Consider the following 27,638-nt stretch of genomic DNA (forward strand, 5'->3'; position numbering starts at 1 on the left):
GCAAATGTTAGGTTAGTATCCCAGGGAGCTGCAAAACGAATCTAGTGTTTGATCTTATGTTGGACTTGATTGACATGTTAAAAAAAAAGGTAAAGTTCTCCCCTGTGCATTTGCACCATGTCACGAAGGTATATAAAGGGTGTGAAGGTAGAGCCTCACACTTTCTTGATCTCGGCCATAGTGGAGGTGATGTGATCAGCACTGATGAGAGGTTGAGTGAGCCCCAGAACCGCTTATGCTGGGACATTGATCGAAAAATTCCACCCGCAAATCACCTACCCCAGGAATCAAACCCGGGTCTCCCACGTGGCAGTCAGACACTCTACCGACTGAGCTACCGCACCTCACCTTAGATTATGTCCACTTAGTTTCCAAGTTCTCTACACATATGTACATTTTCCAACTTAGCAGTTAGGTTAGTTTATTGTAATTTGTTTTTCAAACCTTCTCATTGAATTTGTACTTTTTCTGTTTACTAGTAGTGATTCTAACATAATTATGTAGTTGCTCCCATAGCAGGGTGCAAAACATTTACTTTGACTCGCCCTTAATAAAATGAAAATGTTCTTGATTGATTGATTTATTATTGGTTTTGTGCCTCTTGGCTAATTTGCGAATATGGGGATGAGTGATGAAATGATGAAAGGACATTCACAAATGACCAAGCCCGAGCAGGATTCGAACTCGGGACCCTTGGTGTCGCAGTGCAATGTGCTAACCACTCAGCCACAGGGTCCGGCTGAAAATGTTCTTGTACCTTTTGTAAAGATTAAACAACAACTTGGGTAGCCCAAGTAGCTTACCATTTTTTTAAAAAATGTGAATGTATATCATAGGCCTATGTAATGCAGACATCAATTTTTTTATTCAGATAGTATTTGAAGTACATCCACTCATTTTTCAGCCACTATTGCATCTTCTTCTAATGAGAGGATTGCAAATAAATCAGAATACACTGAGGGCAAGATGAGAAAAATTGAAACATTGGATTCATATGTAGCAAGTAGCTCGTTTTATATTCCCAACAAATACTGCTTTTTGTAGTGTTGAACATCCTCAATTTGTGTGACTTGTGCAACAACTTCGCCCAGGTTACACACCTCCAAACAGAAAAGAAATTAGTGGGTCTTTATTAGAAACTATTTATGAAGAAAAGGAAACTTGCTCCCTTATTCTGGAAAATCGAAGTTGTTGCCTTGGGTTTGATGGTTGGTCAAATGTAACAATGAACCAGTAATATGCCTTACAGTTACCACCAAAGAAGGGGATGTTTATTTAGTGGACACAATTGACACATCTGTTCATGCTCACACTGCCGATTATCTGGCAGAAGTGGCTCTTAACAGCATTAAAAAATGTGAGGAAGACTTTCAAGTGCAAGGTTCATTCTGTTGTTACAGATAATGCTGCCAACGTTGCAAAAATGCATCATTTGCTTGCAAATTACGAAGATTTGGATATCATCACTTATGGTTGCTCAGCACATGTACTAAATCTGCTAGCAAATGACTTTCAGTTTCCAAAGGTGAAAGAGCATGTGCTAAATGTAATAAAGTACTTCAGAAACAACCATTTTGCTAATGCATGTTACAGAAAATCTGGTGCCCCAAAACTTGTTCTCCAAAGTGAAGTGCGCTGGAATACCATGGTAGATTGCTTGGAGTCATATCTAAAAGGCTGTTAAAAATTTGTGAAGAAAATTGTGAAACTATTGATAAAGCAGTGCAAACACAAGTTTCCAATTTTGTATTAAAGCGGAATCTAGAGGACATGCTTAATCGCTTAAAGCCTATTGTCACTGCCCTTGATGAAGTACAGAAAAACAACTGCACCATCTCTGAGTCAGTACGTGTGTGGAAGAAACTTCAAGTGGAAATTGGAATTACAAATGAGAAACACATGAAACTAAAATTCAAAAAAAGATATAATATGGCTCTAACACCAGCACATTTTTTAGCTTACATGCTGGATGCAAAAGAAAAGAATTCATCACTTGATTTAACTGAAGAAGAAAAGAAAGCAGCATTTGATTTTGTAAAGTCGAAGTATCCATCAAGTTCAGTTCTTCCGTTAATTGTAAAGTTTCAGTCAAAAAGCTCACATTTTCAAGTTATTTTTTCAGAATAAAGTCACATCACAGGTTATACCCTACGAATGGTGAAAAAGTCAAAAGAATTACATTGATAAATTTAATGACAAAGTTTTTCCCATTATTGAACAGTTGTTTACAGCACAGGCTTCTTCAGCAAGTGTTGAAAGAATCTTTTCATCATTTGGACCTGTGCATTGAAAATTACGCAATCGATTAGGCACAGAGAAAGCATCTAAACTTGTGTTTCTGTTTAAAGTATTTAATAGTGATGTGAAAATGTAAACTCTAAAAGTAAGCAGACAGGAAAAACAAAAATATTTTCAACAATTGTTCTTTAATTTTTATGTTAAAATCAATAATGAACCTGTAGGTACAGAATGTTAGTGCATTTTGAACTCAACTTAAAGTTCTAGTTAACTAGTTTGAGTATTGTACAGTACTCCGCTTCTAGGAAAAAAAAAAAAACATCACCATGCTGCAGTGATGTCGGGTGTGAAAAAACTACCCTGGCGATTAGACTACATGATGAAGAATGGTCCCAATTCAATATGTGGAAACCAGATATGCTTATCTTATACTACAATATTACATGTAGTGGCCAACACATTTCTTATGTATGAATTACCTTTGGTGTTGCTACTGCCACAGAGATGTCCACGTAATCCCTGTATATAATTTCACCGCCATCAATGACTGCATTAACAACAGGCTGATCCTGAAGGGCATATGCAGATGCCTTCATAAATGCTGACATGAAACCTAGTTTGACGCCAAACTTCTTTTGGAATGGTTCCAACTGAGATTTCCTGAACTCCATGAGAGGTCTAGAAAAGAAAAGAACTGTGTGATATTCTCTTTAATCAAGCTACGAAGTATTACTGATCATTCCTAAAGGCAATGCATGAGCACATAAAGAAACTCAAGACATATATTGATATAAGCTGCATGTATTCACTTTCAAGAAATACAAAAATCTTGATACTGTATCGAGATACCAAAGTACTTGGGATCAGACAAATGAAATGACATGGGTATAAATCAACATAGGCATGTAAATAGGGAAGGGACAAATACAATTTCAGATCTCTATATATCAGCCAAAAACGGTTTACTGGAAGAAGTAACTGCATTAGGTTACTTGGCCATTGCTTGAATAAATCTTATGAGCAGATGCCAATGCTAGTTTTTGCTATTGCCTACTACATTATTTTTACACTACATTATTTTTACATTAAACTACGTGATCACATTTTCAACTATACCTAGCACGATTGTAGGTACATAATATTTCTTTTCACTTCATATTTATGTTGGAGGCACAGGGGTTCCCTGAAAAGAGGATTTCTTGAGAACATTACTCTTTTCCTCCTTCCAATTGTGCCAGTATCAAATTGGAATGTCAACACTGTACCTCCTGTGAAAGCCCTACACATTCCATCCAAAATAAAAGAACTTCAACTCTCTACAATGAATAATTTTCATTCAATGATCCTGTGCATTTGAAAAAGCCTGTACCTTAAAATTAGTAACCAATCAGAACCAAAACTTGCTTTTGAGAAACTTCCAACATTTGTATTGTGTAATTTTAACATCTCATACCTTTGTATGTATATTAACGAACAAAAAACAGACTGAAATATAATCTGTTTTCAAGAAACATCTTAAAAGGCACCACATTGTGCTGGGACAGGTGTAATCCCAGCTGTCCTTAAGGTATAATATCATATCCACCAAGCTTTAATAATAATACCCCCAATAAAATTATAGAAGCACTGGGATTACTGCTGTCTTAGCTATCCAACAAAGGTTAAAACATTCATAGCTTCAAATAAGACAATAATTGATTTATAAAAACAATTTCTTCCCACAATGTTGTAAAATTAATGAAAATGGTTCATTTTGCATGCTGGTAATTTCTACATACTGATAATGTGCGAATTACTCACAATTAATAAACTATAGGCTAAAAGATTAAAAATCAGCAACTTACGTGTGTGAGTATGAGATTTTTCGTACTACGTTTCGGAGGTTACACTACCTCCTTCTTCAGGTTGAAACGATGTTATTCAGACACCTGACATGGTGCCTCGTCGTGAAAGTGAAGGTTAAGGATTTAGGTTAAAAAGTTGCATGAAGGACACTTTTTAAAAAAGAATATAAATTACACATCGCAAAAAGCGATAAATTGGACAGAAACGTATATGAAGCTGCCTATATATGCGCGAAAAATTGGAACAAACTTAATAGGGACGATGGGAATTTAGAAGACGGCTGGGTTAATTTCTTTAAAAAATGGGATAAAGCCGCAGTGAATAGGGACGAGATGGGCTTCCGTGTTACTCCTGAGGTTAGGAAAGCCGCCGAGGTGGAAGTCGATTTCACCTTGGATTGGTGACTCCCGAGCCCCAGTTTGGAAGGATTGAGGAGGGGAAGTTTTCTTTCCCCAGGTACGGGCTGACACCGTGCATTCGCCTACCCCGAGCACTGGTCGGCAGTTCGCCGACTTCAGCCTTGGACGTTCTTTTGTTTTTTATAGTATTGCGCGGTTTTAGATGTGTAATTTATATTCTTTTTTAGAAAGTGTCCTTCATGCAACTTTTTAACCTAAATCCTTAACCTTCACTTTCACGACGAGGCACCATGTCAGGTGTCTGAATAACATCGTTTCAACCTGAAGAAGGAGGTAGTGTAACCTCCGAAACGTAGTACGAAAAATCTCATACTCACACACGTAAGTTGCTGATTTTTAATCTTTTAGCCTATAGTTTATGGTAATTTCTAGGAAGTGTATCACGTGGAATTTTGCAGACTTCAAGATATGACTGGACTGAGGAGGGTATTCACTTCCTCTCCCTAGTGGTTGTGTGGTGTACAACAACATTTGTTTTAACAGCGATCCCTCTCTGTGCCTTCAGGGCTATTCAGCAATGTTAGCACCATAAGCCCCATATCTGTAAGTCTAGCAAGACTTAGGATTACATTATGCCAAATTACTATGTATTTTTTTGCATGCATAATCAATATTCTCCCCTCACCCCAACCAGCACCCCCCCCATGCCAACTAATAAACTTTGAATTATGCCACAACAATAATTTTTGTGCTTGAATTATGCCACAACATTAATTTTTATGTAAGTCTTTTTTGTCAATAGTTTGGTTTGAGGGAAAAACACTTCAACTCATACTGTTTTGCAAAGTATAGCAAAGAATTTCAAGGAACAATGCTTTGTAATGAAAAAAAAGTGTTCTCTTTCATGGATTTCATGTTACTAATGATCCAAGTTATGGTTACACAGCTTTTGGTTGGATTTTTGTTATTTACATCCGCTTTTCTGTTACAGTTGGCTAATTGGAACGATGAGATGACTGATGATATGATGAAATTGATGAAGAAACTGAACAATGAACACCCTTGTCCAGAGAGGAATTTGAACCTGGGACCCCTGGCATCAATGCATGGTGTGATAACCACTCAGCCATGGGGATCAGCTGCACAGCTTTTGAATCACTGTAAACATTACTATATTTAAAATAGTAAGTACGTACTTCGTGCAGATCCTTGTCAACACTTTAAATGCAAAGCAAGCACTACTTACGCCATGTCTATCTCATTAAATGTTGTAAGCATTGCATTCGTATTTTGGGCTTGCTTCAAACGCTCAGCAATTCTCAGCCTCATACGACTCATCTTAACCCGCTGCTCCGTTCGTGTTCCAGAAATCTCCTTTGTAGGGTCCGCTGGGGGGAGCTTAACGGTGGCAGCTTCTATGGCTTGTGCATGCCGTATGGCAGCCACAGGCATTGATGACATAGGGCCAGCTGGTGGTGGTGGTGGGGGAGGGGGTGGGGCTTGAGCTGATGGAGGGGAAGGTGGTGGTGGTGGTGCAGCGGCAGTTGGCTGAGGAGCTGCAGGAGCCACTTGAGGAGGGGGAGGAGGTGCGGCAGCTTCCTTCTTTGGTGCAGCAGCTGGTGGTGGTGCATCACCTGAAATTTAAAATTAAAATGGAATAAATCAAAAGTTCTCTTACAACATCATAGTTTTCAAGGAATATACAAAAATACACACTTTCCATTAAAGCATACATGGCAGAAGTGCAGAGGGAGGTGTTTTTAATACACTACGTCTGACTTATGATGTACAAATATCAACCAAAAATGTCATATCACTGGCTGAACACTGTTTTGTCATATTTCCACTTTCCAACAGAGGAGTTGAGGACATTATCATGTTCCTTACAGATTAATGCGTCAATTTCCAAAGCAACGGGAACGGTGTGAATTATCAACATTAATAAAATGTTTGCACAAATCTTGTAGTGTATTCCAAATCCACATACATCGAAAGTGAATCAGCTCTCGTACAAAGTCAGTGCAGATGATGAATATACAACACGAAAATATTCAGCCAGCGATATCAGAATCAATACTGGGGACAGTAAAATTCTGATATTTAAACACATTTTAATAATGAATGTCTTACTTTCTACATTTTTGTCACAGATGACATATTCAGTGTAGTGTTGTGCTATTCTGAAAAAGGAAACACCTAACAATAATGGATTTCAGGCACTGTCGTCTTGTCAAATCTAATCTCTCTCTTTATTCCTTCTAAAAAATGTGATAATGTCCATCAAAAGCATATGATTCTGTTAAAAGATATATTAGTTGAGTTTGGGTAAGAGTACACCTTACCAAGCCTGTAGGTAACAGTATGTTTGATAAATTTAAAATGCACGATTGTCAAAAACAAGGAGATGCTTTAGTGAAGAAAGCAGAAAGAAACTAAAATTAAATATGGAACTTTGTTGTTAGTATGTGCAGATACCACCATATTATGTAACAGGTAAATATGCCCTCATGTTGCTGGCCCAACACCACACTTTTGGAGCTTCCCCCCCCTAATCAAATCCATGACAAGGCAAGAGGACAAACCATTCATGAGAGCTCCAACTCCCAAAGAGACAACAAAAATATCTCTCTACTAGAACACATTGGTTGTACAGAAATGTGCAGCTAGAAAAAAAGTGAAATTCACTCGCTCAAGTTCAATTTTATGTTGGGAACACATATTAGCAGCAATTTGATCTGCCTTCATATTTCGAGTACAAAGTAGGCTAAGTTGGAACTGAAGGTACTGCTAAGTAACCATTATTTCACAACTGACAAATATGTTTCTGGTTAGTGGCTACATAAAAGTTAACATTTCACTTGGGCTTAATCTTTTTTTCAGCAAACATATTAAGCAACGTGAAATATGAACTAATAATGAAAAAAGATAAAAAATTGTTTGGATAATTTAATTTGCATGGCTTTTCTGCCAAATTTGGTTAATTATGATGCTCAAAATGAATAGCGATAAACAGAAATTGATGAAGAAAGACTCAAAAGGGGAACAGTCAAGCCCAGGCCAGAACTCAAAACCAGAAACATTTGGTAGATTCATATTAGTCAAGAGCTACATGTTCAGCTACCAATCCCGTTTGATATTGATGTTATATAAAAAAAAGGTAAAGTGCTCCTATGTGCTTAGCACCACACCATGAAGGCATATAGGGGGTGTAGCAGGCCCGTAGCTAGACTTGATCTCCAGGGGGGCTCACAGGTTATCAGGGGGGGGCTTTGTAAACAAAGTCAATTTTTCAAAAGTTTAACAGTGTAAAATGAAGGTAAATTATGTGTGTGTATGGGAGGGGGGTCAATAAGTTACATAATGTTTAGAAATATACAAAAACATCACTTGAAGTGTTAATTGACTGCTATTGAAATCATCCCTTACTACACAATCCATACTGCTGTTGATGATACAGATATTTATAATCACACACAAAAAAAAATTACAATATTCAGTGGCGTAGCATGGTCATTTCGGGTGGGAACGCCAAGTCCGAAGGAAGGGTCGGCCCTTTTTTGCTTAATAATTTACTTATGGAATTAGTCGCCACAGGTATTGTTTATTTGCCTGAAATCAGCTGGGTTTTCAATAAAACATCATCTATGCATGTTTTAGATAGAAAATGAGATGCTTCACTATGCCACAAATGTTTTGAACTCTGGTGTTTTATACTTTTCGGTATGACGCAAGTCATTAGAAAACCTACCAGAATCACAGCACCTCTGAACAACAGTAGACATCATTGTTTTGGATGATCCAACTACTGATTGATTTGGTTTATTTTACTTAGCTTCTCTTTCACTTTTGGTTAACCGCGAATATGAATATGAGTGATGATATTTATGAAGTTGATGAAGGGACACTCATAAAGAACACCCGTGCTAACGCCGGGATTCGAACCAGGGACCTCTGTCGTCTTGGCACGCTGTGCAAAACACTCTGACACGGAGGTGGGTGGATGATCCAACTATCGTACACTCTACTGACGTAACAGTGCCGATTAGTAATTCAGACCATTGTTTATTGCATCTTGGAATGGTGATAAACATTTTAAAATAATTTTGTCCACAGACCATTCGATGTCAAGAGTTTTCAGATGAATGCTAAACATTTCCATTGACACAATATTAAGAAGTTAGATACTAACGAAATAATAATAATAATAATAATATAAAAAAAGAATAGTTTTGCAGGTTAAGTGGTAGAGCAAGCACAGGCTGAACTTCTACCACGAGGACTTCACCAACTTATTTCACAAAAACTGTGTTGATCTTTTAGTTTTTAATGCACATCGCTGTTCGTGCGATAAATCATACAATGCAATGGTCATTAAGAAATAGTATATTTGAGTTTGGTAAAGTTACGTCAGTCAATCTTGTGTATTGTAGCATCACATAGCACGATGTGGCACGAGCGTGAAGAACTGGGTAGGAATTCTACCGCATTCGTCTGCTTCAGAAGGCAGGAAGGGTCACGTGAACCAATCACCGTAGCCCTCACTCCGTACGCTGGCATACGAGAGAGCATTTGCGCGCGTGCTGTAGAGATCCAAGCTTTCCCTCCAGAAAGGCAGCAAGGAATATAGAGTCCTTTACGCCGAACCTGCCTGGCGTCTGGCCAGGAAAGGCATTGAAAAAAATGCTGGAACGAGTGTTGTTAATGGAGTGTTGCAAGCGGATCGCAAAAAATAGCTATTATAATGCCATGAATGTCAAATATATATGAAATTAGTCAAGATTTACTTTATATTTACAGCATTTACGTATTTTTGAAATTTTAAATCAGGGAATGCCGGGCGTATAGGCATACTATAACGCTATGCCACTGACAAATATTCAATCATACTGCCTACTGTATATTCTACCCCTGGCCGAAGCAATGAAACTCCACTTCGTTCCCAAAATCTGTTGACCTTTGATGCAGATGTGGAGGGAATTTACATGATGCCATCAAAGTCCCAGATTTTTGTCTAAAAGGAAGGTCAGGTCGCAACAGGGGTAACGAAGGTACAGATAAATAATGTAATAGCTGTTGTTCATGTTTTGTGAATTTATACTTCACCAAAGTTGTGAGCAAAATAATATCTGCTATCTACATTTTCACTTTTCACTGCAAACTAATTGCACAAAATAGTTTTACCTAATGTCAAGGGGGCTGATGGCAGTTCCAGAGGGGCTCAGCCCCCCCCCCCCCGGCCCTGTCTGGCTATGGGCCTGGGGTGTACGGGTAACGCCCCACACTTTCTTGATCCAGTCATGAGTGGGGATGATGTGATCAGCATCATGCCCCTTACTGCCTTTACCCCCCAGGTACCCATGTCATTCGATGCTGGGTGGGTTCCGGGGACGCTTCCAACGTTAGAAAAGTTCCCGGATTTGAACCGGCTGGGAATCAAACCCGGGACCTTGAGCATGGTAGTCAGACGCGTTACCGACTGAGCCACCGATGTTATATATTTTTTCAATTTAAAAGTGAACACTCTAGAGTAAGCCACACTTTGGATAAATAACCGAATCCAGAAGTGGAAGTGAAGCGCTTGTTCATTTTGCAACTCTTTTGTCTTGCAGACTCCAAAATGCACGTCAATTCCAGACAATTGCAAAATTCCCTGACATTTCACTGACAAGCCAAATTCCTTGACATTTTCCAGTTTTCCAGGTTTTTCAGACGCGTATCTGTTGTGTACCGACTGATCATCTACGCGCATCTATGATGGGCCTGATCTGCAACAGTGTGCGTCAGACCTTGCATATTATTGTATGTTGTTTAACGTCAGTTTTCCGTTATCTAGTTTCCAATACGTATGTAGCAAAATCTATACCATCCTTTGTGATGAGACATCTAGCATCTATCCCATAATGTAAGTTCTTTATACAAATTATGTTACATTGTTCGTGAATTATACACTTTTGCTTGTGTCTAAACTCTAGTCTTATTCTTTACTCCATACTCCGAAATATCAAAGAGCACAAAGAACACAAACTTAACAGTAGCAACCCTGAGATTTTAAATAGAATGAACAAGGAGACTTGTCGCATTGTAAATGACTGAAGAAAATGCAATGACGTGAGAAGAAAAGATGCTTAAATCCTCAGGTAGTTTACATGATTTTGAAAATTTTAAGCAGGTAATTTTATTTGGCACATTACACTGGACTATTTCTTATAGCATCATAACTTCACCTCCATATTTTAATTAATAAGTCATGGATATAAACTATACTTCTTATTAGAAAACATTGATAATGCTGATAATATCACCTGTGAGCTTTAACCTAAAGAGCTTATCCCCAGCCTTTACAGTTGCTCCATCTTCAACAAAGCGTTCTTCTATTATACCATTGGCAGGAGACATTACAGGTATTGCCGTCTGTATGAAAACAAAAAATACTCATATAATAGGTAAGTTGCAATGAAACTAGGAAAGCAAGATCAATATTTTCATGTGCATTTTTATAAGAATTATTCACTTTTTACTTCAAGATTTTCTATTATTTCTTATGTACACTACTGACAAAAAGTTTAAGACCACCAGGAAAAAGTGCCAAAAATCAGTAGAAATGAATGTATTTCGTAATTAATGTACAAGTAACAGATGTAAGAATGCCATAGGTACATCCACTATACATACTAATGTCACCTCATATTTTGCTTTCATCAATATGTCTGGCATGGGCCTTAATGACAGCAGCGTAAACACGTGACATGCGCTGCAATAGTTTGTCCAGATAAGATGGTTGAATGTTACGCCAGGCATCATTGATAAATTCCCATACCTGTTGAGTGTTGCTGTGTAACTTCTTCCTGATGTCCCTATCGATTTGGTCCCATAGCAGTTCAATTGGTGAAAGATCAGCAGACTGTGGTGGCCACATCATGAGAACTATTGCCCCTGCTGTTGCCTTGCGTTCCAAATACCGCATGCACAATTTGGATGTATGTTTGGGATCATTATCTTGTTGAAAAATAAACCCATTACCAACAAGACGACGACCAGAGTGGGTGGCATGGTGCACCAATAGATGTTCCCTGAATTTTATGAAGGTCCCCCATCTGGTTTCCGGCAAAACATCCCCACATCATTACACTTCCACCCCCTTGTTTCACTGTGGGAACAAGACACTCTTCTTTCATTCTCTCGCTGACCTTTCGATGCACAAAGGTTCGCCTATTGCTGCCAAATAATTCATATTTGGATTCGTCGGTACAGAGTACCCATTTCCAGTTATCCACAGTCCAACCTTGGTGCGTTTTAGCCCAGGCCAATCGTTTCGTCTTGTTCACACATCGTAACAATGGCTTTCTAGCAGCTGCTCTGCCATGCAGCCCTTCTTCACGCAACCTATTCTTCACCGTTGATACATACACAGGTGTCACTCTGCTGTTACTCAGGGAAGCAGCGATGACTGGTGCTGTTAGGCGCCTGTTCCGTTTGCTAGTTACTGTAATATATCTATCGTCAGCCACAGATGTTACACGAGCTCTTCCACTATGTGCACGATCAACATGACTGTTTGTTTTACGGTATCTGTCCAATGCACAATGAACACCAGTCTTTGAAATATTCAGTTTTCTTGCTATCTCGCGTTCCGAATAACCTTCATTTTTCAGTGCACATATCATAGCACGCTTTTCAACCGAAATCGCCTGTTCCCCACGATGACGGGCCATTTCACACAGCTCCACTTACCTTGCACACCTTACACACAATAATGGGCTCGCAATGTCGCCTGACCCTGAGCCACTGATAAGCATGCGCATGAGACTGGCTACCGTACTGACCGGTTTCACGCACACAGCTGCAATGTTGCCAGCTTCAGCAACGTTTTTGTCACTTCTCATTTTGTCAACCACATGCTACACATTCCGAAAAAAAAATTGGTTTCGTGCCTTGTGAGGTTCAAACTAGACTACATTGTATTTTCCATGTGTATCATCGTAACGTCTTTCTTGGAGAGGAACCGTTGGTTCCATACAACACTCCATACTGATTTTTTGGACGTTTTTCATGGTGGTCTTAAACTTTTTGTCGGTAGTGTACTCTTACCACAAATTTGATACACCTTAAAGTATTTACAGGATCTGAAGTAGCTATGAAGGACAAACCCCAAAAAATAATGAACAAAAAAAAAAAAAAATAATCAAGAACAAAATATGAATTTTGTACCACCACGAGGTTTTATATTTTTATTAGGCATGGGCCGATATGCAATTTTGGCCTATACAGATTAAGTACCAAAATAAAATTTGCTGATACCAATAACCGATATTCTACTGATCCGATATAAAATTCCAAAGGATCCTTCATGAACCTGAATAGTTTATTGGCCTCCTTAAAAAATGAATGTTTTCAAGTGACTGCAATGCAGAAGTAGTTCCATATTTAGACATTCGCTTTTTTAAAAACTATGGCACTGAGATTGTCCACAAAATTTTCACTAAATTATCAGGCATTTATAGATGGATCGGTAAAATAATAGGAAATTTTTAGCAATAAACTGATAGACCCATATGCCTATATTGGTCAATACCAATAGAGTACCGATTAATCTGTCTTATCCCTAATTTTTATTAATTGTTTTAGTATTATTATAAATACAAATTATGATTCAGATTTAAGCAAAAGCTGAAGGTGAGCTGATATAGATACTGGAATTTTGTTTATTGCTATTAATGTTGGAAAGTATTGGTTTATTTTTATTCACCAATAATAGTCGTTACTTTCAGGAATCAGGGCAGTGCATAGGGTATATAAACTGCTGAGATTCACCTTTATTGTCTAATTACCTTGGTGCAACAGAAAAGATTCAAGGTTCAGGTCCCAGCCTGAGCATGAGTGTTCATCACCTTCATCTAATCACTATTCCTCCTCATCACCTCAACGAAAAATAAAAAAAATACTATGGTGGCACAACATGGCATATGTAGTGATACCGATAAAGTACCAATACCGATAACCAATATTCTGTAGATCAGATGTAAAATTGTTAATGTTCCCTGAAGAACATAACCGATTCATTATTCTTCTGTGACTGCAAAGGAGTTTGCTTTAATAAAGTATTTCAACCATTTACCTTGCAAAAAATATAGAGTAAGTAAACTATATGTTGATGTTCAAGATCATTACAAAATGACAGTGTTGCACTAAATTATAGGCTATTTATAGATATATGAGATCAGTAAAATTTTCCACAATCATACCGATATGCCTGATAATTAACAATTAACCTCACCCTTGCATGTAAAATACAAATATCCACAAAATTATGCAAAACTGCATTTTTTCACTGTTATCCAATATGATATTACAAAATGATTTTTAGTAATTTTAGTTTTAACATTCTGATCCAATGTGTACATATTAAAGAAAATCCTCTAAGACCAATACGGTATACAATCTACCATTTATAACTATTCAGAACTACTGCACAGTTTTGTTCCATTTTTTGCATGGCTGCCCGCAGCAATGGCGGCCCCAACTCTGGTTTCCGCATTAGTTCATTCTTCTACTTTGGTTACTGCTGGGGTTTACTTATCAATTCGTTTTGGGGGAGATAGTTATGTTTACTGTTTTTGGCAGGGTATTACTACTACTATTGTGGTTAACAATATTTATAGCTGGGGTTGGTGCTAATTTTGAATATGATTTAAGGAAAATTATTGCTTTGTCTACATTAAGACAACTCGGATTAATAATATTAACATTGTCTATAGGGTTAAAGGAGTTAGCATTTTTTCATTTATTAACACAGGATATTCAAATGTCATGAACGAATTAGAATTTTCTGTACTTTGTACAATATCATAACAATGTGAAAGTACGGACCAATATCAGGGTTTAAATAAGAGTATGTACTTTCCAATTCTCCTATATTGCTTATACCGTGCGTCCATTTCGATCTGCAGCCGAGAGATCGGGAGAAACGTGGCGGGCGGCTCTGACGGAGGTGCCGACATTTGCGGCCTGTAATGCCCGCATATTTTTATGGACATATGCAGACATTTATATAAATATTGCAAAACTAGCACTAACCTGTGTTATAAGAGTTGTTCAAAGTGATGTCCACCTACAAGGGTCGTTCAAGGTTGACCGGGACTTTTATTTCTGCAGAGGAAATAGGTAGCAGAAGAAACACCAAACTATGTCAGTTTTTCAAAGCATTCTCCGTGTGCGCCGAGGCACCGTTGCCATCGTTCTGGCAGCTCCCGAATTCCTTTGGCGTAGAAAGAACTTGGTTGTTGTCGTAGCCACTGGAGGACATCACTCCGCAGTGCTTCGTCTGTCGTGAATTTCTTCCCTCCCAGATGATCTTTAAGGGGTGCAAACAAATGATAATCACTGGGGGCTAAATCTGGACTGTAGGGGGATGGGGCAGAACTTCCCAGCGCATATCGGCCAGAGTTGTTATTGTCACATTGGCCGTGTGAGGGCGGGCATTGTCATGGAGAAGAATGACATTTCCAGACAACATCCCAGGTCTTTTCTTGCGAATGGACTTTCGTACAGCACCACTCAACAATGTGGAGTAATACTGGGCATTAATCGTGCTCCCTTTGTCCAGAAAATCCACATGCATAATGCCCTTCATGTCGCAGAAGACACTTGCCATGATCTTTCCAGCAGACAGCTGCGTTTTGCTTTTCTTGGGTGGCGGGGAACCTTTATGCCGCCATTCCATGCTGCGTCTTTTGGTCTCTGGGGTTGAATTGTGCAACCATGTTTCATCACACGTGATGATGGATTGTAACAATTCATCACCTTCTGCTCGAAACCGATTCAGAAGCTGTTCACAGACCGTCCTGCGTGTCCACTTCTGATCGAATGTCAGCTGGCGGGGAACCCACCTTGCACAGATTTTGCGGAAGCGTAAGTGGTCGTGAATGATTGTCTCAATACTCCCGACACTGATATTCACCTCGGCAGCAATATCCCACACTGTTACTCCCCGGTTCTCAAGAATCATTTGCTCAACACGTGTGATATTCACTGGTGTGACTGCAGTCGGGCGAATGTGTCCATGCGCTTCATTTGTCACCAGCTCCCATCCTTCGCGAAACTGCTCAAACCATTCATACACTCTTGTCCGCGACATCGTTTGTTCACCATACTGTGCTTGCAATCGTCTGAAAATCTCAGCTGGTTTCACTTTCTCCTTCACGAGAAATTTGATTACACACCGCTGCTCCACAGCCACAGACACACTGCTTGCCGCCATGTTCGCTGCAACTGCTGCGCATGCGCGAAATACGTCAAGCCGGGCGCTAGTTACTCGCGAAGGAATACATTACGTCACCCGCACGTTTCATCATGATCCGGCTATTCATCGATTTTTTACGTACGAAAATCCCGGTCAACCTTGAACGACCCTTGTACATTCACACATTCCTGGCATCTTTTGATGAAATTTTGATTCACACGCAAAAGTTCTTCTTCCGTAATTCTTCCTAGTTCTGCCCTTATATTGCCTTTTAGTTCGTCGATGCTATGAGGGTTATTTCGGTAGACTCTATTTTTCAAGGTTCCCCACAAATAATAGTCACATACGGTAAGATCTGGCGAACGTGAAGGCCATAAACCTCTTGAAATTATTCTGTCATCAAACACCTCCCTTATAGCGTCCAAAGAATCAGCGGCGGTATGGGCTGTGGCCGAATCTTGTTGAAAATACCCATATTGTCTCTCATTATCTGATAACAACTGAAAAAACGGCGCGAGTATTTGTGTGCGGTACCTCTCTGAATTTATTGTGTCTTCAAAAATATAGGCCCTATTATTCTTTTGGCACTTACAGCACACCACACACCAATTTTTGCATCGTGTAACGGAACTTCGTGTATTATTCGGGGATTTTCAGTGCTCCAGTATCTATTGTTCTGTGAACAAACATGACCACGCAAGTGAAACCATGCCACATCCGAAAAAATTATTAACTGTGGATCAACAATACCATCTACAATATTCTGCAAAACCCAATTACAGAAATTTACTCTACTTACGTTGTCAGGGGGCCGTAATTCTTGCACTATAGAAACTCTGTACGGTTTTAATTTTAGTAGCTTAGTGGCTGTATGTGCTGATGATTTTGACACGCCCATCTCCTGTGAAACACGGCATAGAGGTTTGTTTGGAGAACGTTCTAACGCTGCACCAATTTCATCGAGTTTTGCTTCGGTTAGAATCCGTCGTTTTTGCTTAGGTGTTTTAAAATTTAACGATCCAGTTTCTCATAATTTAAGGACAAAATGTCTAACCGTATCTCTATGTGGAGGTGAAACGCCTGGGAATTTCTGTACAAATTGCCTACACACGTTTCGACACGAGTCTGTTTTCACGTAAGTGTCATACATAAAAATTCTTTGTTCTAATGTGAACCTTGCGGCTGGCATTCCAATTGTCTGACTGACACAACACACATACACACTGCAATAACACAAACAAGTAACGGCAAGTAACCAAGAATAACACTCTTACGCACAGTACGAAATTAACACGCTCTTGGTTTACATCTGCCTGCCACTATATTCACAGCTCTGTAGTCGCGAAGGAACAAAAAACTTGAGCTAGGAGATTTCGGATTGCAAGGAAGCTCACGAACACCATTAGCTTTTAACGGTTTGTCTGCAGCGTAATCTTGATACAGTGTTGCACATTCGAAACCTCCAAACGATCCCCATCGACACAAAACTCTTTCAAGGATATAAACTTAAGCAGAACGTTACTGGTCAAAACTATGATTAAAATGTTTTACAGAGTATTATCTGTGGCTCTTAATATAATTTCTAAAGCGTATTTATTTGTGTATATAAGGGTGGAACTTGGAAGAATTACAGAAGAACTTTTGCGTGTTATAACACAAGTTAGTGCTCGTTTTGCAAGATGTCCACAAAAATAAGCGGGCATTACAGGCCTCAAATGTCGGCAGCTCCGTCAGCGCCGCCCGCCACATTTCTCCCAATCTCTCGGCTGCAGATCGAAATTGACGCACTGCATTACTCTAAGAGCATAGGTTATAATTTCCACAAACATAGAATTCCTGCACAAGGCTTTTTTTAATGAACTACAATAGCAAGTAATTCTTAACTAACAGTTGATGCGGTACCATCTCTGCTCCAGATGCCATACCCTTAGTGAATGAAGACAAGAGTGTCTTCAAAATTAATCGGAAATATCCATTAAATTGTGCAACGCGGAAATACGAAATTTCACACGAGTAACAGTTGGCAGTTAGACCTATCTATCAATAATAATACTAGAAGAGGGAAATCACTCTTACCTTGTCAGTTTCTATCTCAGCTACAACTTCGTCCACTCCCACAGCATCACCCACACCTGAAATTACAAGCAACGTAGATAAAATTCAAAAGTAAGAGAGCAAGCATGTAAACTGAGGCTCATTTATAACTGCATGGCTAAAGGTAAAATAGGACAACAACAAGTTGCAGGCCAATCCAAGACACTTACCCTTTTCACAACTTAGTGCAGAGACTGTTTTCGGCACAATTTAAGAATATAAATTAAGAACTATTCTAAAATTTACGAACATGGGGTATAGTTTCCTCTGAGGTGTGCCAAATGAGGAGATCTGGAATGGACCATATTAGTGTGACGTCATTGAGCAAGATTGAGTCCAAAGTTATCTAACATTCTTTTAACAAGACTAACACCATATGCTAATGAAATTATAGGTGATTATCAATGTGGATTTAAACGTAACAGATCAAATTTTTCACATCAGACAGACACTTGAGAAAAAGTGGGAATATAATCAAAATGTCCATCAGCTATTAATTGATTTCAAAAAAAGCATATGATTTGGTCAAAAGAGATAAATTATATAATATATTAGTAGAGTTTGGAATACCTAAGAAGCTTGTTAGTATGATAAAAGTATGCACCAATGAAACAGAAAGTAAAATTCGAGTGGGTATTAATGTGTCTGACAAATTTACAATTCATGATGGGTTAAAACAAGGAGATGCATTATCTCCATTGCTCTTTAATTTTGCCTTAGAATATGCTGTTAGGAAGGTAAAAGAAACTAAAGAAGGACTAAAATTAAATAGTGTGACTCAGTTGTTATCATATGCAGATGATGTAGACTTACTGGGGGATGATGTGAATACAATTAAGAATAATGCTAAAATATTTTTCAAAACTGCTAAAGAGATAGGTTTGGAAGTTAACAAAGAGAAAACTAAATATATGTTTACAGGCCGAAACCAAGTGTTAGGTAATAATCAAAATCTAATTATTGATAACAACTCGTTTGAACCAGTTTCCAAATTCAAATACTTAGGAGTAATATTAACAAATGAAAATTATATTAAAGAGGAAATAAAAAGTAGGGTTAATTCAGGAAATGCATGTTACTTCTCTCTTCATAAACTTTTGTCTTCTCGTTTAATATCTAAGAAACTAAAAGTTAAAATATACAAAACAGTAATTTTGCCTGTAGTATTATATGGATGTGAAACTTGGTCCCTTACATTGAAAGAGGAACATAAATTGAGAGTATTTGAAAATAAGATCCTTAGGAAAATATTTGGACCTAAAAGGGATGAGGAGACAGGTGAGTGGAGAAGGTTACATAATTTAGAACTACATAATTTGTATTCATGTCCAGATATTATTAGAATAATTAAATCAAGAAGACTTAGGTGGGCAGGTCATGTGGCACGAATGGGAGAGGAAAGAGGAGTTCACAGGATTCTTGTTGGGAAACCTGATGGTAAGAGACCTGTAGGAAGGCCAAGACGAAGATGGAGGGACAACGTTGAGATGGACCTAAAGGAAATCGGTAGGGATGGAAAAGAGTATATAGATCTTGCTCAAGATAGGGACAGATGGAAGGCCTGTGTTGCTGCAACCATGAACCTTTGGGTTTAAGAAGGCTAGAGATTGAGTTAGTTAGCCAAAACCTTGATAAAGCATCAATATAAAATTAACTGACATCAATAACCACTACTCTTCCAAACCAATATCAAATGGCAAGTGTTTCATGATGTACCTAAATTGTTCATTGCTGAATTTCTGCATGTAACCACGGGAATGTAATGGGATTTGCACAGGAAAGCAACTGTAAATTCATGAATTTGCTGCACAAAACAAGACTACGTTCATTATACATTTATATTCACAAAAAATAGCAGAACTGTACAATAATCACAGAATTATTTATAGAAATATATGTCGTTAAATTTTTGGCAATTTTGCCAATAAAGCAATATGGGGCCTGGGCCCATACTGGCAACAGTACAGATGATGAGGATGAATAGTGAAGGTGATGAAGGAACCGCCATTCCCTAACGAGGATTCAAACTTGAAACCTGCAGTGGCGAGGTTAGAGTCAACCACTCAACATGATCTGCGATCATGGAAGCTACAAAATTGATATGTTTTACATTGAGCATTTTGTAATAAATAATAATTTCAATTCACCTTACCTTTATCCCACCTCACGTCACCTTCATTTACAGATTCTGGAAATGCAGGGCACATAACTACCTTGTCTTCGCCTGTTAAGTATAGAGAAAAACACATTAAATGTTTTCCTAAAACAGAGCCACACTAACAAAAATGGTTTATAATATTATAAGGTCTTCAAAACAATTGTATCAAACATAATGCTGACTTATAGATCATACATTATGTTCCAGAAGCCTGACAGATTTCAGTCAATCACTCACAGCTGAGGATACCAACTGACAGCATTTCACATTGCAATTGTAGGCCTCCCTGATGACATAGTGGTAACATCATCTTGTAATCAAGCGGTCCCAGGTTCGATACTCTGTGGAGGCACATGGCACAGTAGTTCGGATCTCACTTTAAACCGTAGGTCAAGTTCAGATTAGATTATCTGCGTATGAAGTGGATTTAAAACAACAATTTAAACATTGCTTTTGTTAACTCGACAAGTTTCTGTGTACTTCACTAGATATCTGTAGTGGTTGTATGCTTACAGGTGCAATACAAAGCAAAACATGTATTAAGATACAAATAACAAAGGAACTTCACAGTGGTGGGACCAACATTAAGGGTTGGTACAAGTTTATGGAGACAAGTAGTATTCTTGGGAGGAATAGAAGCTGAAGAATGAAGACAAATGAGGAAGATGTCGAACGAATTTGTGTCATTTCCGTGAAGTCCATGAAAATTGACAGGGTATTGAGAACAGTTCACAAAGTGAAGCATCAGAAGCTTTGGCTCTATCTTTATAACCTTCAGCTGTAGTTTATATTTCCGAAAGAGACTAAACTTCACTCTAGATTTGGGCAGAATTGAAGAGGGCCCTGGTTATTTGGATACCGTTACTTTCTTGGACGATTTCACTTTACAGTGTTCACTATTGAATCTGCATTTCAAAAATACATGGACTGGTCATGATAAACCAACACCCTAGCTCCCCCTTCCTCATCGCTCTTCCTGGCACTATGCAATTGGATTTTTCTTGCAGGTTTTATCAAGGAGGAAGTATACACACGTCAAGTGTCTTACATTGAAGAACTGAATCGAAGGATCACAGATGTAGTACAGTGTGCCACTACATACATTCCATGAAAAATGAGAGAATTTGACCCCCACCTAGATATCCTGCAAGCAACTAAAGAAGCCCATATTGAAGTAGCGATCACAGATAATACAATTTTTGGGGTCACCAATTATAATGCAAAAAAATCACTAGCTATGTTCAACAATTTTCAGTTATCAAATGGTTGAAATCTGACAAAGACTTCTGGAACACCCTGAATACACAAATACACAAACAAAAATTAATTTCGAAAACGATTACAAATTATTGCTGTGTATTTTGGTTATTCTAAATTGCTTTAGTATGGAGGTTAAATGTAATAAAGACGGTGAACCATCAAATGAATGAAAGAAGTTAAAGTATTATTCCATCCATTGAAATCAAGCAACACAATTTGCTAACCACCATATACACACAAAAATGTTAGCTAGAGTATAAAACAAATGAAGTTGATCATTGTGAAGTTGATATCTGCATAATTTTGAACTTAACTGCTTAACTATCAGACCATTAAAAAAAACTGACAGATAAAAATTATGCAACACAACAGTTCATGGCCATGATTTATTTCAAGAGTTATACAATGAAGAGTTATAAAACAACAACAAACAGGAAAATAAGGCTTAATAGATAACTGGATGATCATTGCCTCAAAACTGAATTTTCTTCTCTCAGGTAATCCAGCTGCAATCTCTACATTGAAGAGTCTGAAGCATGATTCAAAACTAGATGCCATTTGGCAATTGATGCTTAACATTTTTGAATGTTTGGCAGTTTATAGAACACAAATTGGTTCATTTGTGTGGCAAAACTACAAGAAATGGGTTTGAAAATTTCACTTCTCACTTCAACTCTCTACAATAAGTAGCCTTCCCCTTTTTTCTTAAAAAAAAATAATCTTAATGCACATCTGAAAAGCACCTGCCTGAAAATCTCCCATCCACTAAAGGTTACTTGTGAAAATGAAGATATGCTTGCGGGTAACCAAACAGATTCAGATCTACATGGACACAATCATTCTATATCTGAGAGCATAGAATTTTGTGGGTTTGGAGTGTTGAAGATGATGTATTGTGTGAAACTGCACTTCTCACTGCCTAAAACTGCTTTCAACGTTCAAAAACTGTAGTACCCACAAGTTGACGGATCCACACTATAGGGATGATGGTCAAGAACTTTCCCAGTTGCTTAGGTGTTACTGGTACTTATCTCTGGTGGTTGTATGATGGTGGATCCAATCATAAAATGATTTAACAGATAAAACAAGCACAGAAGTTTTAAATGGCAACATTCTAGCTTTTCTAATTTAGTTGACACACTCGGTACACTATCAAGAATTATTAAAACTAACAATTTGGACATTGTGAAAAATCTGAGTCAATATGTGTATGACAATCCAGAGTTCTTGCCTACAGAATACTGGGTCTTTGACAGGTACGTAGTCAGGGGGGGGGGGGGGGTTCAGGGAGAAGAAGGTCTCTCCGAAATCCTACAAATATCTAATTTACATAGCGTATAGTGACAATTAATTTTACTTCATTAGTAGGATTAAACATCTTGTATAAAAGATTGTAATACATTGAGATATTGATTTTCTGGGCTTCTACACCCCTCCCCCATCCGTGTGTAGTCACTAAATACCAAAATGTTTGCTCTCTGAGGGTATGACAATAGACAAATGTGTGTCACAAATCATTATCTGATGCAGACATCAGTCCACGATAATCCCATGTGAGTAGCTTTCACATGCCTTTTGACCCAACGTCAATATTTCTGACACCCATTTTCCCCAATTAAAGATAAGCTTGTGAATCTATATCACACAATCAGCTAAGTGTAGAAAATTTGTCTCCTCACATTGATACCTCCTTGAGGTTATGTATTCATTCATTTGGGTCTATCGTAGGGTCTTCCTCAAAATGCCTGCAGCCTTACGTGAACTGAAGGTGGTTGTAAGTCCCTTTGACTTAATTATAGACTGTGTTTCACTTTTATTCCCACATCAAAGGTGCCGTTGTGATTTGTAATCATGCAATAAAGCCACAGTGCATTATAGCCAGATGCCTCTCCAATCAGCCGTTCCAAAAATTATTAAAATGACAATTCTGGGGTCCACACATGAACCACCATAATATATACATACACTCGTACTCCCAATACATACAACTAGCAAGGTCTAAGAAATTCTAACACTTCTGACTGTAAGTTTTACAGTAAAATATGAAAATGTAACTTACTTGCTACACAGAAGTTTACACAAGTTTTCAGAATGTGTACTCACATAATATCACCGATGTCCGAAAATTCCTCGAAGAAAGAACAAAGATCCTTGACTTCTGTTGTAGATTCAAGCTGAAAATCAATTTGGAAAATAATTTACAATTTGCACATTGTCTAAAAATGTTTTGCATAAATTTGTTGAAATGAGACCATGCAATATGGCAAATTATTTCTCAAATTTATCAGTTATTTACCTCGGACTCAATGAGTTATTTCTAAGGATACATAATAGTAACATTTCTTACTTAAAACCATTTCCTTCAGGAACAAATATAGCAGTGAAAGAAAGTCATGACACAAAGAGAAGATTGCAGCATGCAATTATAACAACAACCACCACTAGTAAAATGACACTCGTCACCCAAACACACACACAAATCAAATCATATTACACTAAAGAGAGAACATTCAGCTGCACAAGAGCACTCACGTGCAGTATACTTCTCACAATATATATCCCACGTGTCTAACAGAGGGTTAATGAGGTTCAGGTATGAGGATTGAAAATGGCAGTTATGTAAGATTGTGACTTAATGTGATGTTCAGAAAAATTGCAAGTCAAATTGATACCACCCCCCTTCCCATCGATTTTTCATTTTCTAAAATCAATTGCTTCCCTCCCCCTGTCAGACAATATCCCAAATTAATATTACAACGTGCAAGAGTAAAAATGCACCCTGTGCAGCGACTGACATGGGTGTTAAATTCTTCAATTGACACTCACTACTAGAAAAGATTTTCCATTATCTAAGGGATATGACTTTACTTTATGCTATTAAGATGGATTACAACTGCCATAGAAATTATTTACTTTACTGTTCAACTCATGAACTTGGACACATGAAAAATTCATCAATCATGATTTATTTAATTTAATAAATAATGGATGTTGTAAAATAAAAAAATAATAAAAATCATCCTGTAGTATTACATAGAAATTTCAGAGAAAAATTAAGGTTTGACCATGACTCGAACCCAGGTCTCTGGCATATCATGCCATTCTCTACATGCTGAGCTTCCGAGCTGGCCTCTCTTCGCCTGATTTTTCGCTGCCCCTGTTTTACCTGCATGGAAAAATCTCTGTCAGTGCTACCAATACAGTATTTGTTGCCTTCGAAACACTGTAGACGTCAACATTGCCTGGTTCCTCCCAACGATGAGACGTATGAGGGTTATTTTTTAAGTAAGGTCCGTTTTGCAATAAAAACGAAGTAAGTAAATGTTTTCAAAAAACATTTATTTTCTGAATGTACATACACTTCTCTATTTTTGTACATAATTTCCTTGTTGTTTAAAACTTTATCGTGATTAACAACGACGTTTTGGATACCCTCCTCAGAGAACTCTGCCGCCTGTGATGATAGCCAGTTACTCATGGTCGTTTTCACTTCTTCATCAGTGTCTAAATGCTTGATACCCATGAAATGGACTGTATGGCGGATGGGCAACACATCAAAGTGAAAGTAAAACAGACAATTTCAAAGTGCAAGATCATGGCAACTTTGTTTTGGGACAAGCAGGGTGTTTTGTTACTGGACTTTTTGCTGCAAGGATCAACAATTAACTCAGCTTCCTACTTTAAGACCCTAAGAAAACTTCGTCGAGCAATCCAGAACAAAAAGTGTGGAATGCTGTCAACCGGTGTCGTACTGATTCATGACAATGCAAGGACACATGCTGCAGCTCAAACTCAACATCAGATCGAATCTTTTGGCTGGCAGGTATTCGATCATCTGCCATACAGTCCAGACCTTGCACATAGTGACTACCACCTCTTCCGCCATCTGAAGACCTTCCTGGGTGGCAAACGTTTAGACACTGATGAAGAAGTGAAAATGACCGTGAGTAACTAACTATCTATCTTTCATCACAGGCAGCCGAGTTCTATGAGGAAGGTATCCAAAAACTCTTAGTTCGTTACAATAAATTTTTAAACCGGAAATTATGTAGAAAAATAGAGAAGTGTATGTACATTCAGAAAATACATGTTTTTTTTAAAAAAAAACATTTACTCACTTCGTTTATATTGCAAAACAGACCTTACTTAAAAAATAACCCTCGTACTATTGTTACTAATATTACTAATGTAATATACATCTCTACGCTGAAGAAAAAATAAGCAATAGATTCTGTTGCAGTAGCACTGACAGAGACGATTCCACACAGGTTAAACAGCATCAGCAAAAAAAAAAAAAATCAGGCTGGCTCGGTTGCTCAGTTAGTATAGCAATGGAACGGTACGCCAGAGATCCAGATTTGAGTCCTGGTCGAACCTGCATTTTTCGCTGAAATTTTTACATAGTGCATTTCCTGTGTGTGCCAAATCTAATGTAATCCTGTAGTATGTTGAAAATGTCTTGTAAACAAAATTCTTATCTCAAGGTCTTGCAGTCTTCTCAATGCCTAGATCGAATGAGGAGATAAGATAACTTGAAATTTACAACTTATTCATTCAGTTTCAGCTACTGGCTAAAAGTGGTGAAGGCTAAAGTTGCAAAGCACTGTTTGTGTACAGCACACATGAGTTATCTTTGTGTGTGTATTAGCATGTATATGGTTGTACAGTCATGGACACTCCTGGATTGTAACAATTCAATTGAAAGTCAATGGTATCGTTACAATCCAAAAGTGTCCATGACTGTACTATCCTACCAAAATTTGAATATTTTTCATTTGAATTGTGTTATTTTACATTGCTTTCCTGTCTAGTTGTGGCAATGAATGATGAAAATAACACCATTGTCACAGTTGGAAATCAAACCTGGGTACTTCAGTGGCAAGATCAAAAGCCAACCACTGAGTTCGCATTTGAATAGTCTAACGAGACTGGAAAATACACCTTGTTTAACACAATGAATGCCAGTCAGTTCCTTAGGACCTAAACTGTAATGTATATTGACACATTTCAGTGATCAGAAAGCTACATTTAAAAAGTAGCTTCGCTACAGCTACAGCTACTCTTCCAAAATGTAGCTTCGCTACAGCTACAGCTACATTTACCAAAAAGTAGCTCGCTACGCTATTCCTGTTCGCTACTCGTTATTTCGCTACTTTTTGCGCTACTTCTGCATAAAAAAAAAAAAAATAGATTCTGTTATTTATTATCATGATTCCGGTCATTCAGTAATTTTGATAGCAGTGTTACTTCAGTTACTTATTTTTACTATAGTTTTTGAAAATACGATACCTATGCAAGGAACATATCAATTCAAATTTGATATATGAATATTGCAATTAGGGTGTTACCCAAATTAATGATTACTACAAAACACAAATCAAATTTGGTAGGATTATGTATTTATGTTCACATCAACATATTTTTCTTGAGAATAAAGAATTCATTTTTTATAGACTGATATGAAGACAGCATTTTGAATTAAAAGTACCTGAAGCCCTTTGACTACAAAGAGCCCCAGGTTCGATTCCCAGCGGAGGCACATAGTGGTTCGGATCCAGTCTCGATCAGCTTATCTATGCATAAAATGGACTCAAACAAAAACTAGGAAAGACGCCAAGTTGGGAGGACGTGATCCTCCTGTTCCTCCATTCCCCGCACTGCTCATCATTCATCATTCTTCCTCGTTCTCACAATTAGCCGAAAGTGGCAGAAAGCGATAATAGAATATTTAAATAAACCATTCATCCTCATTGTCATGATTGAGAGAAGTGGAAGAATAGATGAGGAAGTAAACAGAATAGGACAAATGGGTGGTGGACTATATCAAAGCGTTCAAAGATTAATATGGAACAGGGATGTACCTATGAAACACATACTATGTGCCAATAATTACGTAAGGAGCAGACTTGGACAATGACAGAGAGAGACAAAAGAAAGATGCAGGCAGTGGAGATAATTTTTTTAAGGAGTATATTGGGAAAGACTAGAAGGGATAGAATAAGGAATGAGGAGATCCGACAGACAGTTGGGGTGGTGAAGCTTCGGGACACAATAGATAAGGAACAGATGAGATGGTTCGGACACATGAAGAGGATGGATGCAGAAAGACTACCAGTAAGAGCTTAGAATGCACAAAGAGTGAGAATAAGGTCAAGGGAGACCAAGATGTCGGTGGAAAGTGAGGAGTGGTGGAAGACCAGGAAAAATGGAGAGGCTTGACTTGTATGCTGACCCAGCCAGAGGCAGGAAACTACAAGGGATGATGATGATGTCATGATTAGCAAAAGTTACAGAAAAGTGACGCAAAAGTAGGAGAAATTTGAAAACTATGTATACGTATTAACTAAAGAAAATTGTAGTTTCTCTAGGAAAGTCCATAACTCGTACATACTTTTTGCAATATGATAAAAGTATTGAGGAAACTGTCATGTAAACCTGACATTCT

The 27,638-nt window shown here is 38.0% G+C and overlaps 1 protein-coding gene across 1 annotated transcript in view; it reads right to left on the reverse strand.

The window, feature by feature from the left end:
• LOC146000360 (dihydrolipoyllysine-residue succinyltransferase component of 2-oxoglutarate dehydrogenase complex, mitochondrial-like) overlaps positions 1-27,638 on the reverse strand; it is a 52,011-nt gene that overhangs the window by 15,211 nt on the left and 9,162 nt on the right. The window contains exons 4-9 of the mRNA XM_083137914.1: positions 23,297-23,367; positions 19,928-19,999; positions 17,758-17,813; positions 10,745-10,853; positions 5,689-6,076; positions 2,718-2,916 (exon numbers count right to left, since the gene is read on the reverse strand). Of these exons, the coding sequence (XP_082994040.1) occupies positions 2,718-2,916; positions 5,689-6,076; positions 10,745-10,853; positions 17,758-17,813; positions 19,928-19,999; positions 23,297-23,367 (895 nt within the window). The remainder of the gene's footprint in view (positions 1-2,717; positions 2,917-5,688; positions 6,077-10,744; positions 10,854-17,757; positions 17,814-19,927; positions 20,000-23,296; positions 23,368-27,638) is intronic.

Source organism: Lepisma saccharinum, chromosome 16, assembly GCF_977018435.1.
Source record: "Lepisma saccharinum chromosome 16, izLepSacc3.1, whole genome shotgun sequence".
Taxonomy (NCBI): Eukaryota; Metazoa; Arthropoda; class Insecta; order Zygentoma; family Lepismatidae; genus Lepisma; species Lepisma saccharinum.